The 26835-nt window shown below is 39.3% G+C and overlaps 1 protein-coding gene across 19 annotated transcripts in view; it reads right to left on the reverse strand.

Moving 5' to 3' along the window:
* Positions 1-26835, reverse strand: part of CCDC138 (coiled-coil domain containing 138) — a 188544-nt gene that overhangs the window by 93774 nt on the left and 67935 nt on the right. For all 19 annotated transcript variants that reach the window (XM_057309185.1, XM_026516035.4, XM_026516026.4 and 16 more), the window contains one exon: positions 7952-8068. In XM_057309185.1, the coding sequence (XP_057165168.1) occupies positions 7952-8068 (117 nt within the window). The remainder of the gene's footprint in view (positions 1-7951; positions 8069-26835) is intronic.

The following is a 26835-nucleotide window of genomic DNA, read 5'->3' on the forward strand; positions in this document are numbered from 1 at the left end:
TCTGAAACTCAATACGCGAGAAACAAATAAACAAATGATAAAATGGGGACAAGATATGAACAGACACTTTTCCAATGATGACCTACAAATGGCTAAGAGACACATGAAAAAATGTTCAAAATCATTAGCCATCAGGGAAATTCAAATCAAAACCACACTAAGATACCACCTTAAGCCAGTTAGAATGGCAAAAATTGACAAGGCAAGACATAACAATTGCTGGAGAGGATGTGGAGAAAGGGGATCCATCCCCAGTTTTTGATGTAAAGTTCCATGATTCATTACTTGCATATAACACCCAGTGCACCACGCAATACGTGCCCTCCTTACTACCCATCACCGGCCTAAACCATTCCCCCACCCCCGCCCCTCTGAAGCCCTCAGTTTGTTTCCCAGAGTAAACAGTCTCCCATGGTTCATTCCCCCTTCTGTTTACCCCCCTTCCTTCTTCCATTTCTTATCCTACAGATCTTTCTACTTCTTATGTTCCATAAATGAGTGAAACCGTATGATAATTGTCTTTCTCTGCTTGACTTATTTCGCTTAGCATTATCTCCTCCAATCCCGTCCATGTTGCAACAAATGTTGAGAAATCGTTCTTCTTGATAGCTGAGTAATATTCCATTGTATATATGGACCACATCTTCTTAATCCAGTCATCTGTTGAAGGGCATCTCGGCTCCTTCCACAATTTAGCTATTGTGGACAATGCTGCTTTGAACACTGTGGTGCATATGGCCCTTCTCTTCACTACATCTGTATCTTTGGGGTAAACACCCAGTAGTGCAATTGCTGGATCATACGGTAGCTCAATTTTTAACTTTTTAAGGGACCTCCACACTGTTTTCCAAAGTGGCTGTAACAACTTGCATTCCCACCAACAATGTAAGAGGGATCCCCTTTCTCCACATCCTCTTCAACAATTGTTGTTTCTTGCCTTGTCAATTTTTGCCATTCTAACTGGCATTAGGTGGTATCTCAGTGTGGTTTTGATTTGAATTTCCCCGATTGCTAATGATTTTGAACATTTTTTCATGTGTCTGTTAGCCATTTGTATGTCATCATTGGAAAAGTGTCTGTTCATATCTTCTCCTCACTTTATGATTTGTTTATTTGTTTCTTGTGTATTGAATTTGAGAAGTTCTTTGTAGAACTTGGATACCAGTCTTTTATCTGTAGTGTCATTTGCAAATATCTTCTCCCATTCTGTGGGTGCCTCTTAGATTTTTTAATGTTTCCTTGGCTGTGCAGAAGCTTTTTATCTTGATGAAGTCCCACAAGTTCATTTTTTCTTTTGTTTCCCTTGCCTTTGGAGATGTGTCATAAAAAAAGTTGCTGTGACCGATGTCAAAGAGGTTGCTGCCTATGTTCTCTAGGATTTTGATAGATTCCTGTCTCACATCGAGGTCTTTCATCCATTTGGAGTTTATCTTTGTGTATGGTGTGAGAGAGTGGTCAAGTTTTATTCTTTTGCATGTAGCTGTCCAATTTTCCCAGCACCATTTATTGAAGAGACCGTCTTTTTTCCACTGGATTTTTTTCCTGCTTTGTCCAAGATTAGTTGCCGAAAGAGCTGAGGATCCATTTCTGGGTTCTCTATTCTGTTCCATTGGACTATGTGTCTGTTTTTGTGCCAGTACCATGCTGTCTTTGTGATCACAGCTTTGTAGTAGAGCTTGAAATACGACAACGTGATGCCCCCAGCTTTGTGTTTCCTTTTCAACAATTCCTTGGCGATTCGGGGCCTTTTCTGGTTCCATACAAATTTAAGGGCTGTTTGTTCCAGTTCTTTGAAAAATGTCATTGGTATTTTGATCGGGATAGCATTGAAAGTGTAGATTGCTCTGGGTACCACAGACATTTTAACTATGTTAATTCTTCTGATCCATGAGCATGGAATATTTTTCCATCTTTTTGTGTTTTCTTCAATGTCTTTCAAGAGTGATCTGTAGTTTCTAGAATATAGGTCCTTTACGTCTCTGGTTAAGTTAATACAAGATGACATATGATTTTTGGTGCTATTGTAAATGGAATGGATTCCCTAATTTCTCTTTCTTCAGTCTCATTGTTCGTGTATAGTAATGCAACTGATTCTGAGCACTGATTTTTGTATCCTGCCACATTACTGAATTCCTCTATAACTTCTAGTAGTTTGGGGGTGGAGTCTTTTGGGTTTTCCATATAGAGTATCTTGTCATTTGCGAAGAGAGACAGTCTGACTTCTTCTTTGCCGATTTGGATACCTTTTATCCCTTTTTATTGTCTGATTGCTGTTGCAAGGACATCTAGTGCTATGTAGAATGATAATAACGAGAGTGGGCATCCTTGTCGTGTTCCTGATCTTAAGGGAAAGGCTTCCAGCTTTTCCCCATTGAGAATGATATTTGCGGTAGGCTTTTCATAGATGGTTTTTATGAGATTGAGTAATGTACCCTCTATCCCTACACTCAAGGGTTTTAATCAGGAAAGGATGCTCTATTTTGTCAAATGCTTTTTCTGCATCAGTTGAGAGGATCATATGGTTCTCAGTCTCTTCTCCTATTAATGTGATCTATCACACTGATCGATTTGCGAATGTTGAACCACGCTTGCAGCCCAGGGATGAATCCCACTTGGTCGTGATGGATAATCCTTTTCATGTACTGCTGGATCCTATTAGCTAGGATCTTGTTGAGAATTTTGGCATCCATATTCATCAGGAATAATGGTCTGTAATTCTCCTTTTTGGTGGGGTCTTTGCCTGGTTTGGGGATCAAGGTAATATTGGCCTCATAGAATGAGTTCGGTAGTTCTCCTTCTGTTTCTATTTTTTGAAACAGCTTCAGGAGAATAGGTATTATTTCTTCTTTGAATGTTTGGTAGAATTCCAATGTTTGGGGCAATCCGTCAGGCCCTGGACTCTTGTGTTTGGGGAGGTTTTTGATCACTGTTTCAATCTCTTCATAGTTAATCAGTCTGTTTAAACAATCAGTTTCTTCCTGTTTCAGTCTTGGTAGTTTATAGGTTTCCAGGAAGGCATCCATTTCTTCCAGGTTGTTTGATTTATTGGCATAAAGCTGTTGATAAAAGTTTCTAATGATCCTTCCTATTTCATTAGTGTTGATTGTGACCTCTCCCTTTTCATTCATAATTTTATTGATTTGGGTCATTTCTCTATTCTTTTGAATAAGTCTTGCCAGTGGTTTACCGATCTTATTAATTCTTTCAAAGAACCAGCTTCTGGTTCTGGTGATCTGCTCTACTGTGCTCCTGGTTTCTAATTCAGTGATCTCTGCTCTAATCTTGATCAACTGCTTTCTCGTGCGTGGGTTAGGCCTGTTCTTCTGTTCCAGCTCCAGCTTCCTGAGGTGAGAATATAAAAACTGCATTTTAGATTTTTCTATTCTTTTGAGTGAGGTTTGGATGGCTATGTATTTTCCCCCAGGACTGCCTTTGCAGTGTCCCATATGTTTTGGACCGTTTTGTTTTCATTCTCGTTCGTCTCCATCAATTGTTTAAATTGATTTTTAATTTCCTGGTTTACCCAATCATTCTTGAGCAGGATGGTTCTTAGTTTCCAAGTGTTTGAGTTTCTTCCAAATTTTTCCTTGTGACTGAGTTCCAATTTCAAAGCATTGTGAGACTATGCAGGGAATATGCAGGGAATAATTTCAGTCTTTTGGTATCGGTTGAGACCTGTTTTGTGACCCAGTATATGGTCTATTCTGGAGAACGTTCCTAGTGTATTAGAAAAGAATGAGTATTCTGTTGTTCTGGGTTGTAGTGTTCTGTATATTTCTGTGAGGTCCATCTGGTCTGGTATGTCATTCAATGCTCTTGTTTCTTTGTTGATTTTCTGCTTAGGTGATCTGTCTATTGCTGATAGTGGAGTGTTGAGGTCCCCTACTATTAACGTATTTTTATCTATATGTCTCTTTATTCTGGTTAAGACGTGGCTCCTGCAACTTGCTGCTCCCCTGTTGGGGGTGTAGATATTTATAACTGTTATATCCACTTGTTGGATACATCCTTTAACAATAATATAGTGCCCTTCTGTATCTCTAACTACAGTCTTTAGTTTAAAATCTAATTTGATATGAGAATTGCTACCCCAGCTTTTTTTTGAGGTCCACTGGCATGAAAAATGGTTTTCTATCCCTTCACTTCCAGTCTGAATGTATCTTTAGGCTCAAGATGAGTCTCTTGTAGACAGCAAATGGATGGGTCATGTCTTTTTATCCAATCTGCAACCCTGTGGCATTTTATGGGAGCATTTAGGCCATTCACATTGAGAGTGATTATTGAGACATATGATTTTAATGATGTCATGTTCCCTGTAAAGTCTTTGTTCCTATAGATTGTAAATTTCTGTTCTGTATCACTCTTGGGTCCTTTTTACTTTTATAGAACCCCCCCTTAATATCTCCTGTAGGGCTGGTTTCACGGTTATGAATTTGGTCAGTGTCTGCTGATCCTGGAAGGCCCTTATCTCTCCATCAATTCCAAATGATAGCCTTGCTGGATAAAGGATCCTTGGCTGCATGTTTTTCTCGGATAGGGCTTTAAAAATATTCTGCCTAACCTTCCTCTCATTCCAGGTCTGTGTAGACAGGTCTAACGTTATTTTGATATTTTTGCCTCTGTACATGAGAAATTTCTTTGGCCTGGCCGCTTTCAATACTGTATCCTTGGATCTAATATTTGCGAATCACACTATGACGTGACGTGACGTGGCATAGGTTTGTTGTGGTTGAGCTTGGGAGGGGTCCTCTCTGCCTCTTGGACACGAATGCTTGTTTCCTTTGCTAGATTAGGGAAGTTTTCAGCTACAATTGGTTCAATTATCTCTTCTAGACCTCTGTTTTTCTCCACCCCCTCAGGGATGCTGATGATTCTGACATTGGAACGTTTCATTGAGTCAGTAATCTCCTGTAATCTACATTCTTGAGATTGGATTTTTTTGAGCCAAGTTTCTGTTTTAACTTTCTCTTCTAGCATCCATCCTCCAATTCACTAATTCGTTCTCCTGCCTCATTTACCCTGGCCCTCAGAGCATCTAGTTTTGACTGCATTTGAGTCATAGCATTTTTAATTACTGCCAGATTCGCTCTCATTTCCGCCCCTAGAGATTCTATATTCTCGTTAATGTTTTCGTTAACATTTTTTCTCAAGTCTACACATCTTCTTGACCATTGTTACCCTGAACTCCACTTCTGATAATTTGGTTATATCCATATCCAGCAGTTCTGTGGAAGAGGCTATACACTCATTATCTTTTCTTTGCTGGGGGGAGGGGGGGATTTCTCCTTCTCGTCATTCTGATGAGGAGAGGTTGCGGGGTTGCCCAGAGCCCAAATTATTGACCAGGACCCAGGCAAGTGTGCACTTGTTTTATAGGGATCTTAGGGATGTGGGCTTCTTGATTTTTCAGCCTGCCTTCTGGGGGAGGGGCCTGTCACACTGATATTCAGGCAACCCTGTTTGGGTAGAGTCTCCCTGTCCCCTGAGAGGGGAGATGGGGATTGACACAATGTGAGCTGGTATTTTCGGGCTTTGTTCTCTGGCGGCTTTCCCTGGTGGTTTTCTGTGGCTCTTCTGAGAGACAGAGCAGCAGTGGCCGAATCCTAGCCTCTGTCTCAGAACAGAGATTGCAGTCTGCTCTCCACTGAGCTCTCTTGACCTCTTTAACTCTGTTTCTGTCGGTGCTGCTCAACCCTGCAGCATCCCCGGTTGTGTGCCCCACAGCCGCTCTCCCAGCTCTCACTTCCAGGGCCCGCGCTTCTCTGTCCTTTGTATTTCTAACACCGCCAGCCACCCCAGGTTCACGAACGCACTCCTGAGCTCTCTGTTTCACTGTGGTTCGCATGCACTCTGGAGCGCCAGTTTTCAGTCTGGTCGCGCGCCCGCTCCCGAGCTCCCAGTTCGACGTTCCCCGGCTCACAGTCTCAGTCTGCTCTCTCGTGGGTGCCGGTCCGCGAGTCAGCCCGCTCCCCAGTGCAGGTGGCTACTGCTTCCCGGCGCCCGAGTGTGGCGGCTGCCTCCCCCTTCCGTTTATCTTCCGATATCTGTGCACGGATTCACGGCTCCCCGCTTCGTACCTCAATACTCAGCACTGGAGATGTTCATTTGTAGAGATCCAGATGTATCTTCCTGCGTCTCAGGCTGATTCCTTGAGTTTTCAGGATGGTCTGGTACATATCCAGCTGGACTCAAGGGAGCAGCTAAAAAAGGGGACCCCTACTCTTCTACCATCTTTTTTCCGACCTCTAGGGCAAACTACTTTTAGTAACAAATTATTCTGTATGCTATAGAATATCTGGTGGTTACACACCATTATATTTTTGTAAGACCTCATAGAATGTAAAACACTTAAGAGTGAATCCTAATGTATGTGAACTATGGACTTGGAGTGAAATGACATATCAATGTAGGTTCATCAATTCTAATAATTTGTAACAAATTCTGGTGCAGGAAGCTGATAGTGTGGGAGGAAGTATATATGTGGGGTCAAGGATTATATGGGAAATCTCTGTGTCCAATTTTGTTGTGAATCCTAATTTGCTCTAAAAAATAAAAGTCTGTATACATAAAAAAAGCAACATGAGGAATCTGGTGATTGAACTGTTGTTATTTTGACTATATCAATTTCAATATTATGGTTGTGATATTGTACTAGTTTTGTAAGCTGTTACCACTGGGGGAAATTGGGTTAGGGATGCAAGTGATTTCTCTGTATTAGTTCTTATTACTAAAAGTGAATCTACAATTATCTCGAAATAAAAAGCTTAATTTTTATTAAAAAGTACATGCAATCAGATAATCGTTAGAACTAAAATATTAGAAATCCATCAATAAATGTTGAATAAACAAACGGACAGTGGCAAGAATGCTACTTTTCACTAGAAACGAAGATGCAGGCTGGCAGTACTGTCTAGAATAGCACATAGAGCAGGGTGCAATTTCTCAGCCTAGCCTTTTGTGACTGAGAGCAAGCATTCAGCGAACCATTTTCAGAAACCATAATACAAATCGCAAAATCAAGTTGTAAAAAGAAGACAGCAACATTACAAGATCTGATAATCCATATAATTTTGTTTAGTGAGACACACACTTAAGACCAATAAATTAAAAATGGGGGGAGATGGCGCACACGCACATGTGTGCTATACATGCTCACGTGGTTACTTGTGCACCACAGAGGCAAAATATTTGGGATACCACCTACGGAAAGATATTTTTCCTTAACCTTAACCAGCACACTACATCATAATCACATGACTTAATTAATACTACTTAATCACCAGTACTGCACTAAGTGGTTTAGCTGTGTGCTTCTCAAATTCCAAAGGACCAAGATTACACTACCCAAGCACAAATTTGTTTCTCTCAGTTAAGTAAATGAAAGCTATAACAGCATTTGTCAATACTAAATAGGGAAATAAAATTTTACAAAACTACTACAGCTCATAGCACAAATGATTACATATGCACGACATTAAATTTAAATTGAATGAACCCTATATGAATAGGTAACATGTATGGTTCATTTTATAAAATGCTGGAATAATTTTTCTGCTTTGATTAGGCTACTGTAAAAATCACCAGCCAATTTAGCTAGTGTACATTTACTGGCATTAACACAAGAAATCTTTAATTTCTATTACCTCCAGTAAAACATGAAAAATTGTAAGTTAAATAAGGGGGGAAACAGTGGTTTTAACAATAACCTAACAGAGCAATACTTATTATACAATTCTGAAACTCAAAAAACAATGCTACATATTAAATCGAACCTAGGGCTTTGAAAAATAGTATTTATAAAAGAAGAAAGAGATAGTGAATAAAGCAAAGAAGGCAGGAAGTCCTGAAATATAACCAGAATAAAGAAAAAAAACCTATAAAAGAATAAAATCAAGAGAAATAATACTAAACAGAGTATCACTTAAAGATAAGACTCGTATTAAACAATTACCTGTGTTCCGGCATCTAGCTGTCTTAGAGACCAATATATAAATTTTACAAAAGGCTCATGAAGTTTGGTATTCACAAATGGCATCCACTGTAGCTGCTCTGTCATCACAGGCAAAAGCTAAAGATAAAATGATGGAAGTTATAAACGCACAGTAATGTTAGATGGAGAAAATCAATTACCACAATTTCCCAAAAATCTCTTTTTCTCAAGAGAAAAAAGTTCTGTAACAAAAATCCTCACTTTGAAACCATATGCAACACAATACAGGCATACACATTTGAAATTTTAAATACATACATCCTTTAACCCAGCAGGAGCACATCTAAGATTTTAAGGCAATGAACCTGTACAAACATATTCTCTGGACTTCAAATGGTTCAATAAATTTACAATACATACATAACCATTAAAAATAGTAAAAGAATCTGTATTTAGATGATAAAAGCAGGTTACCAAAGAGCAAGTGTAATCAGATCCCATTTATATAAAATATCTATATGAATTTATGTTGAAAAAGATATGAAAGAATGTTTTTTAAAAATATTGGTAGTAGGGGCACGTGGTGGCTCAGTCAGTTAAGCGTCTGATCCTTGGTTTTGGTTCAGGTTATGATCTTAGGGTCGTGAGATTGAGCCCCACATGGGGCTCTGCCCTCAGCTTGAAGTTTGCTTGAGATTCTCTCTTTCTCTCCCTCTGCCCCTCCCCTCCACTTTCACCCCTGCTCACAAAGGTGGGTACACTTGTGCTATCTAAAAAGAATAAAAAATAAAAAATATAAATAATAGTAAAATTCTAGCAATTGAGGTTAATATTTTCCTCTTAATATGTCTGTCCTGCATAAATATCTTAATAAAGTCAATCTGTAAAAATAATCAACTGTTTAAAAAAGATGTCTATGAACACTGTATATCATTTTGCTAGAAGATTTATTTTAAGACCATAAAGATATTCTAAGCCTTTGATGGAATACTACTACTTCTGGTACATTAGCCTAAGAAAAACACCTAAAATACACCCCTCCAAAAGCACAGGTACAAAAATATTTATTGTTACACTGTTTTTAAGAATAAAAATGCAGAGGTAACTTAATTACCTAGCAATAGGGAAATGATTAAGTCAAGTATAACTTGCTTATACTTATACAGGGAACTAAGCTTATGAACAAGAAAAATATGAATGATAAATTAAGTAAAAACAATGAAAGCTAGGATACAAAATCATATGCAATTAGACCACAGATATGATCAATAGGTATGGAAATATCTGGAAGGACATATTTGACCTTTCATAGTACCATCTAGGGACTACTGACCACTTCCTTCTTTTGAAATACTCATTGGCTTCTGTGACTTCAATTTCTCCTAGTTTTCCTTCTACTTCTCTAGTCACTATCAGTCTCTTTAGTTGGTTCACCATCACTCACCTGGTCATTAAATGTTGGGATTCTTCCAATTTAGTACTAGCCTATACAGACTAATAAATCCCATATTTATATATCTCCATGCATATCTCTACATATCTCTTTACATCTCTCTCTGCTAAGCTCTGGTCCCTTATATCAAAACCTAACAAACACATCCATTTTGGCATCTCAAACTCAGCTTGTCCAGAATTTATCAGATTAAGGAGGCTCAAACCCAGATCTACTTCAGTAGACTACATCTAAGGTGAACAATGTGATGTCTTAATATATGCATGCATTGTGAAGTGACTACCACAACCAAGCTAATTAACATATCCACAGTTACTTTTTTTTCTTTAGGGGGGGTACGAATACTTGAAATCTTTGAGGTGTGAGGTGAGATCTCACTGTAGTTTTGTTTTGATCTGTACTTCTCGGATTATCAGTGATACTGATTTTTTCATATACCTATTGGCCATGTATATGTCTTCTTTGGAAAAATGTCTATTCATGGGGCATCTGGGTGGCTCAGTCAGCTGAGCACCCAATTCTTGATTTCAGCTCAGGTCATGATCTCAGGGTCATGGAATCAAGCCCCACATCGGGCTCCATGCTCAGCAGGGAGTCTGCTTGAGATTCTCTCTTTCCCCCTGCCCCTCCCACCTCCTCATGCATGTGCTGTCACTAAAATAAATAAATAAATCTTTCTAAAAAACGTCTATTCAGGTCTTTTACCCATTCTTTTAATCAGTTAAGTTTTAAATTTTGATAAAGCTCAATTTATCTTTTTTCTTTGGTTCCTTGTGCTTTCTGTGTCATATTTAAGAAAACATTACCAAATCCAATGGCACAATTTACTTGTATGTTTTTTTCAAAGAGTTTTGTACTTTTTACCTCTTATGTGTAGGCCTTGGATGCACTGTGAGGGTTCATTTCTGGATTCTCAATTCTATTCCCTTGATTTGTATATCTATCCTTACGCCAACATCACATTCTATTCATTACTGTATCTTTGCAGGAAAACTTAAAATCAGGAAGTGTGAGTCCTCCAACTCTGTCCTTTTTCAACCTTGTTTTGGATATTCTGGCTCCCTGGCATTTCCCTATGAATTTCAGGATGAGGTTATTAATTTCTGGCAAGAAGCCAGCTGGATTTTATAATAAGGGTTGCACCAAATATGTAGATCAGTTTAGGAAGTATTAGCATGCTAAGTCTTCTAATCCATGAATAAGGATGTCATTTGATTTTAATTAGATCGTTTAAATTTCTTTCACCAATATTTTAGTTTTCAGAGCATGAGCTTCACACTTCTTTTGAAAACCTGATTCCTAAGTATTTTATTCTTTTTGGTGTCACTGAAAATGAAATTATTTTCTTAAATTCATTTTCAAATTGTTCATTGCTAGTGTATAAATACACAATTGATTTTTTGAATACTGAACTTGTATCCTCTAACCTTAATTTGTGTATTAGTTTTAGTAGTTTTTTAGTGAATCCTTAGGTTTTTATATAAACAAGATTATGTCATCTGCAAATAGTTTTACTTTCTTTCTACTCTGGATGCCTTTATTTCATTTTCTTGACTAACTGCCCTGGCTATAACCTCCAGCACAATGTTGAATAGAAGAGGTGAAAGTAAGTCTTATTCCTAATTTTAGAGAGAAAGCATACAGTTTTTCATCATTAAGTATGATGTTAGCTGTGGAGGTTTTGTAGATACGCTTTATCAGGTTAAGGAAGTTCTCTTTTATCTCTAGCATTTCACTCCTTTTATCACAAAGGTATGTTGGATTGTCAAATGCTTTTTCTGTATCTACTGAGAAAATCATGTGATTTTTGTCTTTATTCTACTGATATCATGTATTACATGAGTTGATTTCTGGAGGTTAAGTCAACCTTACATTCCTGGGATAAAATACACTTTCTGTTATGGTATATAATTCTTTTTATATGTGGCTGGATTCGATTTGCTTGTATTGGATTGAGGATTTTTGTGTCAGTAATCAAAAGAGATTGGTTTCTAGTGTTCTTGTGATATATTTGGCTGGTTTTGTTATCATGGTAATACTGGCCTCATAAAATGAATCGGTAAGTGTGGGACCGTTCTCTATTTTTGATAAGAGTTTGTGAAGAATTTTTGTTAATTTTTTTTTTAAAGATTTTATTTATTTATTTGACAGAGATAGAGACTGCCAGAGAGAGAGGGAACACAAGCAGGGAGAGCGGGAGAAGAAGAAGCAGGCCCACAGCAGAGGAGCCTGATGTGGGGCTCGATCCCACAACGCCGGGATCACGCCCTGAGCCAAAGGCAGATGCTTAACCGCTGTGCCACCCAGGCGCCCCAATTTTTGTTAATTTTTTAAATATCTGATTCACCAGTGAAGCCATTTCACCAAAGAAGGCCTTTTGTTTGTAGGTAGTCTTTTGATTAATTTAATCTCCTAACTTGTTACAGATCAATTTAACGTTCCTATTTCCTCTTCAGTCATTTTTGATAGTTTCTGTCTCTCTGGGAATTTGTCACATATCTATTTTATTAGCCTATGATTAATCACAGTATTTCCTTATAAACCTTTTTACAGGCTGATACTGTCTCCACTTTTATTCCCAATTTTAGTAATCTTGGTTTGGTCTCTCTTCACTTGGCCAATCTAGCTAAAGGTTTGTCAAGTTTCGGAACCTTTGCAAAGAACCAACTTTCAGTTCTGCTGATTTTCTCTACTGGTTTTCTGCTCTTTATTTCACTAACTTCTGCTCTACTCTTTAGCACTTCTTTCCTGCTGGCTTTAGGACACTATTCCAGTGTCTTCTGGTAGAACGTTAAATTACTGAGAATTCAGTTCATCTTTTCTAAGGTAGGCATATGCAGCTACACATTTCCCTCTAAGTATTGTTCTAGCTGTATCCCATGCATTCTGGTACATGTGTTTTCTTTTTTCTTTTTTTTATCTTGCTTTCTAATTTCCCTTGTGATTACTTCACTGGCCAGTTGTTTACTTAGGCATATATTATTTAATTTCCATATATTTGTGATTTTCTCAGATTTCATTGTTACTGATTTCTAATTTTCATTTCAGTGTGGTCAGAAAACATACTTTTTATAATTTATTAAGGTTTGTTTTATGGCCTGGCATATAGGCCAGGCTGGAGAACATTCCAGGTGCACTTGAGAGGAATGTATATTCTGCAATTGTTGAATGGAGGCTTCTGTGGATAGATTTCCATAGAGCTTTGTTAGATTCTAACCTGAACTAAATATAAAAAAATATTTGGGGGCCACCTGTGGAAATCTGTATATGGACGAGTTATTAAATATTTTAGTAAGACCCCTAAACCTCCACAATTTTTTAGGGAGATTGTTGCATTCCGAATATTTATAACAGAAATTATCACTTCAAATTTGGTATTTTAATAGGCTAGAAATTCTAGGTTACTTTTCTTCTAGAATCAATACACACAGGGAAACAATACTTAAAGCTTCACTCTGGGTCTCTAACAGCTTCCCAAAAAATCAATGAACTTTAAAAGTATAGAATTAAGGGGCACCTGGGTGGCTTGGTAGGTTGGGAGTCTGCCTTCGGCTCAGGTCATGATTCCAGAGTCCTGGGATCAAGTCCTGCATCGGGCTCTCTGTGGAGTGGGGAGCCTGCTTTTTCCTCTGGCTCTGCCTCTCTGTCTCTCATGAATAAATAAATAAAATAAAATAAAATAAAAAAAACGAAAGCACAGAATCAAGATGTTATAAGCAGTTATTTTTAAATACACAAAACAGTCAATTAAGCATTCAAGATCTATGTAGAAATAATAGCTAGTGCACAGAAAACACATGGTAATGAAAGACCTGACAGGAAATCCATTGATACCAAATGTGTTAGTCCTAAAGAAAGCTCAGTAATTCCTGTAATAATTTTTTTGCATGCCAACCTTCAGCCTTTCAACATGGAAAAAATATCCACATTTATCCTATATTAAGGATAATAGGAATTTAACAGATATTTGTGAGGTAAAGTAAAAGATAAAACAGATGATCCTCTAATGGATGAATGGATGAATGGACCGATACAGATGGAGAGATATGGCTTTCTTAGGGACTTGTACTTATGACAATCTTAGCTACCATATAAGTTTCAGAGCTATTTTTATTTATTTATATATTTTTAAAATATTTTATTTATTAGAGAGAGAGTGAGAGAGAGAGAGAGAATGCACGCACACAAGTGGGGGGAAGGGAGCAGCGGGACAGGGAGAAGCAGACTTCCCACTTAGCAGGAAGCCCGACATGGGGCTAGATCTCAGGGCTCCGGGATCACAACCTGAGCCAAAGGCAGACACTTAAATGACTGAGCCACCCAGGCACTCCTTCAAAGCTATTTTAAACAATCATTTCATACTCTATTACTATTTTAACTGTGCAGTCTAGAATAGACTTTTGTATATCATTGAAACTTGAATTTTAATATCTTAGTGGATAACGAATTCTACCAACTTTAAAGAAAATTCTGATTGACAAAGGCAACAGAGGATGAGTAGCTAACTACTCATGGAAAACTGTACTGATGCTTATAACCTTTATAGAGATTTATTTCAATTTTGTTTTTCATCACGGATTACTAGAGACAAGACAGTAAAAAGTACATGCACTAAATTCCAAATCTGCTATTTCCTTCACAGACATGTAAAATATTAAAATCTCAAAACTCTCTTAATACTGCTCGTAAAACTGGCATAATAGCTGCACTGATTATCTCACAACAATTGCTGTGAGGGTTATATGAAAAAATATATGTGGAAGGATTTTTAAACTAGGTGGTAAGTAGGTGATCCAAAGGAAGACGGTGGAATGGGAACATCCTGAGCTCACCTTCTCCCACCCACATCAAAGTAACAGCTACATCTTTGCAACTCACTATGCAAACAGCCTGAAGACTGGAAGAATAGACCTTCCACAGTTAACTGTACAGAAGAGGTGATTTCAAAAAGGGTAGGAGGGGCAGGGATGTGGCTGGAAAACAAAACCCAGGTAAGACTAACCACAAATGGGAGGGACATTACAAGCACAAAGAAGTGAGAGGATCAGACTCCACAGCAGGCACCCCAGGCACTGGGGACTCGCACTGGAAGAATGGAGAGAGGAGTCCCGATAACATGTGGCATTGAAAACCAGTGGGGCTGAACTTTGGGAGCTTTCAAAATCAGCCAGGCTTAACTCCGGGTATTTTAAAAATCAGCAGGCTTAACTCTGGGAGAGCCAGAGGGCAATAGAAAACTGAGTCCCCACCCTTAAAGAGCCAGCATAATAAATAATTCCAGCCCCAAGACACAGCACAGAAGCAGCAGTTTAAAAAACACCTGGGGTTAATGTAAAGAAGATTTATTTACTTATCTAAGAAGGTGTAGTGGAGAGGCAGGGATCTTCAGATTCCCCCAAGAGCAAAAGTGCCAGGAGGCACCATTCCTCTTCCTTCCCCCAGACGAGATAGCCAGACACTTGCGGGAGCCAGGGCTAAAACTCTCCATCTATCTTGCTAACATTACATGCCTCATGCCAGCCCAGTGATCCCCTACAAACCTGCCCCATCCAACATACCCACCTCACCAGGCATCCATCCAAACCTGCTCCAGCCCCACACCCTGCAAGCAGCCCCAGCAGGGATGGCAACCACTCCAAAATGACTCTTGCGCTGGGGAGGAGAGATAACCCCACACACCAGCTCGCCCACAGTTCCAGCAGCTGAGTCTTTAAGCTGGCTACACAGGGAGAAAGCCCTGCCACTGGGTACAATGGCACCTACGGTAGAGAAGCTAAGTGCAGAATATAGTCCGACTGCCAGCTCCACACACCAAGGAAAGCCTCTTAGTTGGCCCTGCTGGGAGAAAGTAATGCTGCTCAGTGCCCTGCGAGTGCAGCTGAGAAGCTAACTGTAGACAGCTAGCCTGACTGCTGGCACCACCCACCTACAAACCCATGGCAGCCTCAGACAAGCCCCTGAATGGCACAAAAACCAAATCCTGCTCAGTATGCCAACAGCAAGCAAAGCAGGATCACTGCAGCCAAATGGGCTGAAGGCTCAGACAAAACAGGAGGGCACAAGCAGCCCACAAAGGAGACACTTCTGGAGTACCTGGTTCTGTGACCAGGTGCATGGTGCTACAGGGCACCACAGGACCTCTTCTACACCATTCAAAATGAAATGACACTGCTAACCTACCCAATACATAGAAAAAACACAGAGTTTTTTTGAGGAGACAAAGAAATATGTCCCAACTGAAAGAACAGGACAAAACCACAGCAAGAGAGCAAAGGGAAAGAGATAAATAATATGCCTGATAAAGAATTCAAAGTAATGACCAAAAAGATACTCACCGAACTTGAGAAAAGAGTGTATGAATTCAGTGAGAACTTCGAAAAATATATAGAAGATAAAAAACAAAACAGTAAGAGATGAAGAATTCAATAGCTGAAATAAAAAATATATGAGAGGTAATCAGTAGTAGGTTACAGTAGGCAGAAAAACAGATCAGCAATCTAAAAGAGTAATGAAAAGCAACCAGACTGAACAGCAAATAGTAATAATAATAATAATAATAATAATAAATGAGAGGAGGTTAAGAAAACCAGTGACATCAAGCATATTAATATTTGCATTATATGGATCCCAGAAGAAGAGAGAGAGAAGGGGGCAGAAAACTTATTTGAAGAAATAATAGCTGATAACTTCTCAAATCTGGGGAAGAAAACAGACATCCAAATCCAGGAAGCAAGGAGAGCCCCTATCAAGATTAAGCCAATAAGATCCACACCAAGACACAGAGTAAAATGGCAAAATGTGATAATAAAGAGAAATCTTTCAAAAGCAGCAAGAGAAAACAGTTACATACAAGGGAAGCCCTATAAGTCTATCAGTGGATTTTTCAGCAGAAACTTTGTAGGCCAGAGGAGTGGCATGCTATATTTGAAGAACTGAAAGGGAAAAAACCTGCAATCAAGAATACTCAGGGAAAGATAGAGAGTTTCCAAGGCAAACAAAAGTTAAAGGAGTTCATCACCATGAAATCAGCCTTACAAGAAATACTGAAAGGAATTCTTTAAGTGGAAAGAAAAGGCCATAACAAGAAGTAAATTATGAAAGTAAAAAATTTCACAGATAACAGCAAACATTTAGTAAAGACAGTAAATTAGTCACCTGTAAAGCCAATATGGAAGCTAAAAAACAAAAGGAGTAAAATCAATTATATCTATAAAAATCAATGACAGGATACACAAAATAGAAAGATGTAAAATATGACATCATATACACAGAACGTGGAAGGGAGGTAAAAATTTAGTGCTTTCAGAATGTGCTCAAACTTAACCAACCACCAACTTAATACAGACTACTATATACCTAAGATGTTATATATGAACCTACCAGTAACCACATATCATAAACCTGTAATAGATAGACAAAAAAATAAAGAGAAAGGAATCCCAGCATAATACTAAAGAAAGCCATCAATTTACATAGAAGAGAGCAAGAGAAGAAAAAAGGAACAGAAAAGAACTACAAAAACAACCAGAAAAAAATTTTTAAAATATCAAATTAAGTACATACCTATCAGTAATTACTTTAAATGTAAATGAACTCGATGCTCCAATAAAAAGACAGAGGGTGTCTGAATGGATAAAAAAACAAGACTTATCTATACGATGCCTACAAGAGACTCACTTCAAACCTAAGAATACATATAGACTGAAAGTGAAGGGCTAGAGAAACCACGCAAATAGAAGAGAAAGAAAAGCTGGAGTAGCAATACTTATATCAAACAAAATAGACATTAAAACAAAGATTGTAACAAGAGGCAAAGAAGGGTACTACATAATGATAAAAGGAACAATCCAATAAGGAAGATATAAAATTGTATATTATCAATATACCTACCATAGGAGCAAACAAACAGAGGAAGCAATTATTAACAGACATGAAGGGAGAAATCGACAGAAATAAAATAGTAGGAAACTTTAACAACCAACTTAGAAAATGGACAGATCGACCACAAAGAAAATCAACAAGGAAACAGTGGCTTTGAATGACACGTTAGACCAGATGGACCTAATATATACAGACAGATAACATTCCATTCAAAAACAGCAGAATACATATTCTTTTCAAGTGCACATGTAACTATCTCCAGGGCAGATCACATGTTGGGTACAAAACAAGTCTCAATAAATTTAAGAAGGCTGAAATTATACCAAGCATCTTTTCTAACCACGATGGTAGGAAACTAGAAATTAATTACAAGAAAAAATTTGGAAGGAACACAAAAACATGCAGGCAAAACAACATGCAAATAAACAATGAGTGACTGAACCAAGAAATCAAAGAGGAAATAAAAAATACATGGAGACAAATGAAAATGAAAACACAACAGCCAAAAATCGTTAGAATGCAGCAAAAGTCGTTCTAAGTGGAAGTTAATACAACCTCAAAAACCAACAAGAAAAGAAATCTCCAATAAACGACTTAACACCTAAAAGAGCTAGAAAAAAAAAAAATAAAGCCCAAAGCTAGAAGGGAGGAAATAATAAAAATAAGAGCAAAAATAAACAAAATAGAGATTTAAAAATAATAAAAAGATCAATGAAACCAAGAGCTGGTTTTTTGAAAAAATAAACAGAATTGATAAACCTTTAGCCAGACTCATTAAGAAAAACAGAGAACTCAACAGAAGAGTAGAAATAAAACAAACATGAAAGAAGTATGAAGGATTATAAGAGAATATTATGAAAAAATATATGCCAACAAATCAATCTACAAGAAATGGATAAATTCCCAGAAATATATAACTTTCCAGAACTGAATCAGGAAGGAATAGGAAATTTGAAAAGACCAATTACAAGTAATAAAACTGAATCAGTAATCAAAACACTTCCAACAAACAAAAGTCCAGGACCAGATGGGTTCACAGGCAAATTCTACCAAACATTTAAGGAAGTTAATACCTATTTTTCTCAAACTAGTAAAAAAACAAAACAAAACAAAAAAACGATGAAAAAACTTCATTCCACAAGACCAGCATTATCCTGACACGAAAACTGGACAAAAACACAACACAAAAAGAGAACTACAGGCCAGTATCTTTCATGAACATAGATGCAAATATCCTCAATAAAATACTAGCAAACCAAAATCAGCAATACATTAGAAAAATCATTCACCACAATTAAGTAGGATTTATCCCAGGAATGCAAAAGTGGTTCAATATATGCAAACCAATCAATATGATACACCACACTAACAAGAGAAAGGATAAAAACCACATGATTGTCTCCACAGACTCAAAAAAGGCATTTGACAAAATATGACATACATTCATGATAAAACCTTTCAACAAAGTGGGTTTATAGGAACATGCTTCAACATAATAAAGGCAATATATGACAAATCCAAAGCTAACACGGTCAATGTGAAAAACTTAAAACTCTTCCTTTAAGATCAGGAACAAGAAAAGGATGTCCACTCTCACCACTTTTATTCAACATAGTACTAGAAATGCTACTTGCAACAATCAAACAAGAAATAAAAGGCATCAAAATTGGTCAGGAAGAAGTTAAACTGTCACTAAAGGTTCCATCAAAACCTATTACAACTGATAAATGAATTCAGTAAAGTTGCAGGATACAAAATTAATATGCAGAAATAGGTTGCATTTCTATAAACTAATAATGAAGAAGTGGAAAGACAGATGAAGAAAACAATCTAATTTATAATTGCACCAAAAAGAAAATACCTAAGAATAAACTTAACCAAGGAGGTTAAAGACCTGTACTCTGAAAACTATAAAACAATGATGAAAGAAACTAAAGACTACCCAAACAAATGGAAAGATATTCTGTGCTCATTTACTGTTAAAATTAAATATTGTTAAAATGTCCAGATTACCCAAAGCATTCTAACATTCAATGCAATCCATATCAAAATACCAACGGCACTGAGGGAGGAAAAAAGATGTCGGAGGAGTAAGGGACCCTTTTTTAGCTAGTCCCCTGAATCAAGCTGGATATCTACCAGACCATCCTGAACTCGGGCGAAATCAGCCTGAGATGTAAGAAAATACATCTGGATCTCGACAAACGAATATCTCCGGTGCTGGCTATCAAGGTAAGAAGCAGGGAGCCGAGAGTCTGCAAGTAGATACTGGAAGATAAACGGAAGGGGGAGGGAGGCACCGCACTCGGGTGCCAGAAAGCAGAACCCTCCTGCGCTAGGGAGCAGGCTGGATGCGCGGACCGGTAGCTGCAGGGAAACCACACTGAAACAGGGAGCTCGGGAGCACGCACTCGAACCAGACTGAAAACGGGAGATCAGTAGCGCGTGCGGGAACAGGGGCAGCTGGCAGTGTTAGAAGCACAAAGGGTGGAGATGAGCTGGCACTGGGAGCGAGGACTGGGTGATTGGCTGTGGGGAGCACAACAGCGGACGCTGCGGGATTTTAGCAGCACTGATAGAAATGGAGCTAGAGTGGCCAGGAGAGCTCAGTGAAGAGCAGACTGAGATCTCTCTGTTCTGAGACAGAGACCTGGATACAGTCACTGCTGCTCTGACCCTCTAAAGAGTCACAGAAAGCCGCGTGGGAAACCCTCCAGAGAACAAAAGCCCAGAAAAACCAGTTCTCACTGTGCCCATCCCTCCCCCTCCATGGGGGACAGGGCAACTCTACCCAAACAGGGTTGCCTGAGTATGAGCTCGGTAGGCCCCTCTCCCAGAAGGCAGGCTGAAAAAACAAGAAGCCCACAATCCTAAGGTCCCTATAAAACAGGTGCATCTTGCTTGGGTCCTGGTCAATAATGCGGGCTCTGTACATCGCGGCAAACACACCTCATCAGAATGAGGAGGAGGAACCCGCAAGAAAGGAATAAAACAGAGACTGTGGCCTCTGCGACAGAAAAAATGGATAAGGATATAACCAAATTGGAGGAAATGGATTTCAGAGTAACAATGGTCAAGATGATGTGTAGGCTTGAAAAAAATATTAATGAAAATACAGAATCTCTAAGGGCAGAAATGAGAGCAAATTTGGCGGAAAGTAAGAATGCTATGAATCAAATGCAGTCTAAACTGGATGTTCTGAGGGCCAGGGTAAATGAGGCAGAAGAACAAATTAGTGAGCTGGAGGATGAGATGATAGAAAAGAAGGAAAAAGAACCATCATGGGGGAGCCTGGGTGGCTCAGTTGTTAAGTGTCTGCCTTTGGCTCAGGGCATGATCCCAGAGTCCTGGGATTGAGCCCCACATCAGGCTCCCTGCTCCACTGGGAGCCTGCTTCTTCCTCTCCCACTCCCCCTGCTTGTGTTCCCTCTCTCGATGGCGGTCTCTCACTCTCTGTTAAATAAATAAATAAAATCTTAAAAAAAAAAAAAAAAGAAAAAGAAAAAGCCATGGTTTAAGAAACTGCACTAACAAGAAATAAAACTACGGAAGATTACTGACTCAATGAAATGTGCCAGTGTCAGAAGAATCAATATCCCTGAGGAGGTGCTGAAAGAGAGAGGTCAAGAAGAGATATTTGAACGAACTGTACCTAAGAACGTCCCTAATCTGGTGAAGGAAACAAGCATTCATGTCCAAGAGGCAGAGAGGACCCCTCCCAAGATCAATGAGAACAGACCAACACCAGGTCACATCATAGTGCATTTCGCAAATCTTAGATCCAAGCATAAAATCTTGAAAGCTGCCAGGGGGGAGAGAATCCTCCCCTAAAGAGGGGAGGAATCAGAATAAGGTCAGACCTGTCTACAGAGACCTGGCAAGCCAGAAAAAGCTGGCAAGACATATTCAGAGCACTAAGTGAGAAGAACATGCAGCCAAGGATTCTTTATCCAGCAAGACTGTCATTCAGAATGGCTGGAGAGACAAGGACCTTCCAAGAGGCGCAGAAACTGAAAGAATATGTGACCTCCAAGCCAGCCCTACAAGAAATATTAAGGGGGTTCTATAAAAGAAAAAAGGATGCCAAGAGTGATACAGAACAGAAATTTACAGTCGATAGAAACAAAGACTTCACAGGCAACATGACATCATTAAATTCATCTCTCTCAATAATCACTATCAATGTGAATGGCTTAAATGTTCCCATTACACGCCACAGGGTTGCAGATTGGATAAAAAGCATGACCAATCCATATGCTGTCCAGAAGAGACTCATTTTGAACCTAAAGATACATTCAAACTGAAAATCAAGGGATGGAGAACCATTTTTCATGCCAATGGACCTCAAAAGAAAGCTGGGGTAGCAATTCTCATATCAGACAAAGTAGATTTTAAGCTGAAGACTGTAGTCAGAGATGCAGAAGGATACTATATTATTTTTGAAGGGTGTATCCAACTAAGACGATCTAACAATTATAAATATCTATGACCCAACAGGGGACCAGCTAATTACACAAGCCAACTCTTAATGAGAATAAAGAGACATAAAGAAATAATACATTAATAGTAGGGGACCTCAAGACTCCACTATCAGCAATAGACAAATCACCTAAGCAGAAAATCAACAAAGAAACAAGAGCTTTGAATGACACACAGGAACCAGATGGACCTCATAGATATATACAGAACACTACACCCTAGAACAACAGCGTACTCATTCTTTTCGAATACACATGGAACTTTCTCTAGAACAGACCATATACTGGATCACAAAACAGGTCTCAACCGACCAAACTCTGAGATTATTCCCTGCATTTAATCAGACCACCCTGCTTTGAAACTGGAACTCAATCACAAGGAAAAATTTGGAAGAAACTCAAACACTTGGAACCTAAGAACCGTCCAGCTTAAGAATGACTGGGGAGGGGAGGAGTTAAGATGGCAGAGGAGTAGGGGACCCCTTTTTCATCTGGTCCCCTGAGTCGAGCTGGATAGGTACCACACCAACCAGAACATCCACGGAATCAGCCTGAGACGCAGGAAGATACATCTGGATCTCTTCAAATGAACATCTCCAGCACTGAGTATTCAGGTACGAAGAGGGGAGCCATGAAACCGCACACAGATATCGAAAGATAAACGGAAGGGGGAGGGAGCCGCCGCGATCGGGCGCCAGGAAGCAGTAGTCACCTGCACTGGGGAGTGGGCGGACTCGCGACCTGGCACCCGTGAGAGAGGAGACTGAGACTGTGAGCCTGGGAACGCGCGTGACCACTCTGAGGGCCAGAGCTTCAGAGCGCCTGCAAGCCACACTGAGGGGAAGCTCCAGAGCACGCGGGGGCGGCTGGCGGCTGGCGGTGTTAGAAACAAAAAGGACAGAGACGCGCCAGCCCTGGAAGTGAGGGCTGGGACGCAGCGTGTGGGGAGCACATCTCGGGACACTGCAGGGTTGAGCAGCACCAACAGAAATAGAGTTGAAGTGGCCAGAACATCAGTGCAGAACGGTCTGCAATCCCTCTGTTCTGAGACAGAGGCTGAGATTCAGCTACTGCTGCTCTGACTCTCAGAAGAGGCACAGCAAACCGTGAGGGAAAGCCGCCAGAGAACAAGAACCTGGAAATACCAGCTCACAGTGTGCCCATCCTCATCCCCCCTCCCAGGTGACACGGAGACTCTACCTAAACAGCGTTGCCAGAGTATCGGTGCGGCAGACCCTCCACCAGAAGGCAAGCTGAAAAATCAAGAAGCCCATATCCCTAAAGTCCCTATAAAACAAGTGCACACTGCATGGGTCCTGGTCTACATTTAGGGCTCTGGGCAACCCCACAACCTCTCCTCATCAGAATGACGAGAAGGAGAAATCCCCACCAGCAAAGAAAAGACAATGAGTCTGTGGCCTCTGCCACAGAACTAATGGATATGGATATAACCAAATTATCAGAAATGGAATTCAGAGTAACAACGGTCAAGATGATGTATAGAATTGAAAAAAGTACTAACGATAATGTTACTGAGAATATAGAATCTCTAAGGGCAGAAATGAGAGCGAACCTGGCAGAAATTAAATATACTATGAGCCAAATGCATGCAAAACTAGAGGCTCTGATGGCTAGGGTGAATGAGGAAGAAGAACGTATCAGCGAATTGGAGGATGGGTTAGTAGAAGAAAAAGCTAAAATAGAATCTGGACTCAAAAAAACCCATTCCCAAGAATGTAGGTTATGGGAGATAACTGACTCAATGAAACGATCCAATGTCAGAATCATCAGCATTCCCAAGGGGGTGGAGAAAAACAGAGGTCTAGAAGAGATATTTGAACAAATTGTAGCTGAAAACTTCCCTAATCTAGCAAGGGAAACAAGCTTTCGTGTCCAAGAGGCAGAGAGGACCCCTCCCAAGTTCAACCACGACAAACCTACGCCACGTCACGTCATAGTGCATTTCACAAATATTAGATCCAAGGATTCAGTATTGAAAGCAGCCAGGGCAAAGAAATTTCTCACGAACCGAGGCAAAGGTATCAGAATTACGTCGGGACTGTCTACACAGACCTGGAATGAGAGAAGGGGTTGGGGAGGCATTTTTAAAGCTCTTTCAGAGAAAAACATGCAGCCAAGGATCCTTTATCCAGAAAGGCTGTCATTCAGAATTGATGGAGAAATAAAGACCTTCCAGAATCGCCAGTCACTGACCAATTTCGTAACCACAAAACCAGCCCTACAGAAGATATTAAGGGGGGGTTTATAAAAGTAAAAAGGCCCCAAGAGTGATACAGAACAGAAACTCACAATCTATAGAAACAAAGACTTTACTGGCAACATGGCATCATTAAAATCGTATCTCTCAATAATCAGTCTCAATGTAAATGGCCTAAATGCTCCCATAAAATCAACCAGGGTTGCAGATTGGATAAAAAGACATGACCCATCCATTTGCTATCTACAAGAGACTCATTTTGAACCTAAAGATACACTCAGACTGAAAGTAAAGGGACGGAATACCATCTTTCACGCCAATGGACCTCAAAAGAAAGCTGGGGTAGCAATTCTCATATCAGACAAATTGGATTTTAAACTAAAGACTATAGTTAGAGATACAGAAGGGCACTATATTATTCTTAAAGGATATATCCAACAAGTGGACATGACAATTATAAATATATATGCCCCTACCAGGGGAGCAGCAAGATACACAAGCCAATTCTTAACCAGTTTAAAGAGACATACAGATAAAAATACGTTAATAGTAGGGGACCTCAACACTCCACTATCAGAAATAGACAGAGTACCCAGGCAGAAAATCGAAAAGGAAACCAGAGGTTTGAATGCCATACTTGACGAGTTGGACCTCATAGATATATATAGAACACTACACCCCAGGGGCGCCTGGGTAGCGCAGTCGTTAAGCGTCTGCCTTCGGCTCAGGGCGTGATCCTGGTGTTCCCGGATCGAGTCCCACATCGGGCTTCTCCGCTGGCAGCCTACTTCTTCCTCTTCCACTCCCCTGCTGTGTTCCCTCTCTCACTGGCTGTCTCTCTGTCACATAAATAAATAAAATATTTAAAAAAAAAAAAAAAAAAAAAAAGAACCCTACACCCCAGAACCAAAGAATACTCATTCTATTCTAATGCCCATGGAACATTCTCAAGAATAGACCATGTTCTGGGTCACAAAACAGGTCTCAACCGATACCAAAAGACGGAAATTATTCCCTGCATATTCTCAGAACACAACGCTTTGAAATTGGAACTCAACCACAAGGAAAAATTTTGAAGAAACTCAAACACATGGAGACTAAGAACCGTCCTCCTCAAGAATGATTCGATAAACCAGGAAATCAAAAATCAATTTAAACAACTTATGAAGACCAACGAGAATGAAAACACAACGGTCCAAAACCTATAGGATATTGCAAAGGCAGTCCTAAGAGGGAAATACATAGCCATCCAAACCTCACTCAAAAGAACAGAAAAATCTAAAATGCAGTTTTTATATTCTCACCTCAAGAAGCTGGAAAAGCAACAGAGGAACAGGCCTAATCCACGCACGAGGAAGTAGTTGACCAAGATTAGAGCAGAAATCAATGAATTAGAAACCAGGAGCACAGTAGAGCAGATCAACAGAACTAGAAGCTGTTACTTTGAAAGAGTAAATAAAATTGACAAAACGCTGGCAAGACTATCCAAAAGAAAGAGAAAGGACCCAAATTAATAAAATTATGAGTGAAAAGGGAGAGGTCACAACCAACACCAATTAAATTGGAAGGATTATTAGAGACTTCTATCAACAGCTTTATGACAATAAATTAAGCAATCTGGAAGAGATGGAGGCCTTCCTGGAAACCTATAAACTACCAGGACTGAAACTGGAAGAAATTGATTTTTTAAACAGGCCAATTAATTATGAAGACATTGAAACAGTGATTAAAAATCTTCCAAAAAACAAACCACCAGGACCGGATGGTTTTCCCGGGGAATTCTACCAAACATTCAAAGAAGAAATAATACCTATTCTCCTAAAGCTATTTCAAAAAACAGAAACAGAAGGAAAGCTACCAAACTCATTCTATGAGGCCAATATTACCTTGATCCCCAAACCAGGCAAAGACCCCATCAAAAAGGAGAATTACAGACCGATTTCCCTAATGAATATGGACGCCAAAATCCTCAACAAGATCCTGGAATCTTGATCTTGAAGAATCCAACAGTACATGAAAAGGATTACCCATCATGACCAAGTGGGATTCATCCCTGGGATGCAAGGGTGCTTCAACATTTGCAAGTCTATCAGTGTCATAGATTTTATCAGAAGGAAAAAGCAAAAATCATATGATTCTCTCAATAGATGCAGAAAAAGCATTTGACAAAATACAGCATCCTTTCCTGATTAAAACACTTCAGACTGTAGGGACAGAGGGTACATTCCTCAATCTCATAAAAACCAGCTATGAAAAGCCTACCGCAAATATCATTCTCAATGGGGAAAAGCTGGAAGCTTTTCCCTTAAGATCAGGAACACGACAAGGATGCCCACTCTCACCACTATTATTCAACATAGTACTAGAAGTCCTTGCAACAGCAATTGGACAACAAAAAGGGATAAAAGGTATCCAAATCGGCAAAGAGAAATCAAACTGTCTCTCTTCATAGATGACATGATACTCTATTTGGAAAACCCAAAAGAATCAACTCCCAAACTGTTAGAAGTTATAGAGCAATTCAGTAATGTGGCGGGATACAAAATCAATGCTCAGAAATCATTTGCATTTCTATACACAAACAAAAAGACGAAGAAAGAGAAATTAGGGAATCCATCCCATTTACAATAGCACCAAAAATCATACGTTACCTTGGAATTAACTTAACCAGAGAGGTAAAGGATCTATATTTTAGAAACTACAAATCACTCTTGAAAGACATTGAAGAAGACAGAAAAAGATGGAAAAATATTCCACGCTCATGGATCGGAAGAATTAACATAGTTAAAATGTCTATGCTACCAGAGCAATCTACACTTTCAATGCTATCCCAATCAAAATACCAATGACAAAAAAAAAAAAAAAATACCAATGA

This window comes from Ursus arctos, unplaced genomic scaffold (genome assembly GCF_023065955.2).
Source record: "Ursus arctos isolate Adak ecotype North America unplaced genomic scaffold, UrsArc2.0 scaffold_8, whole genome shotgun sequence".
Lineage (NCBI taxonomy): Eukaryota > Metazoa > Chordata > Mammalia > Carnivora > Ursidae > Ursus > Ursus arctos.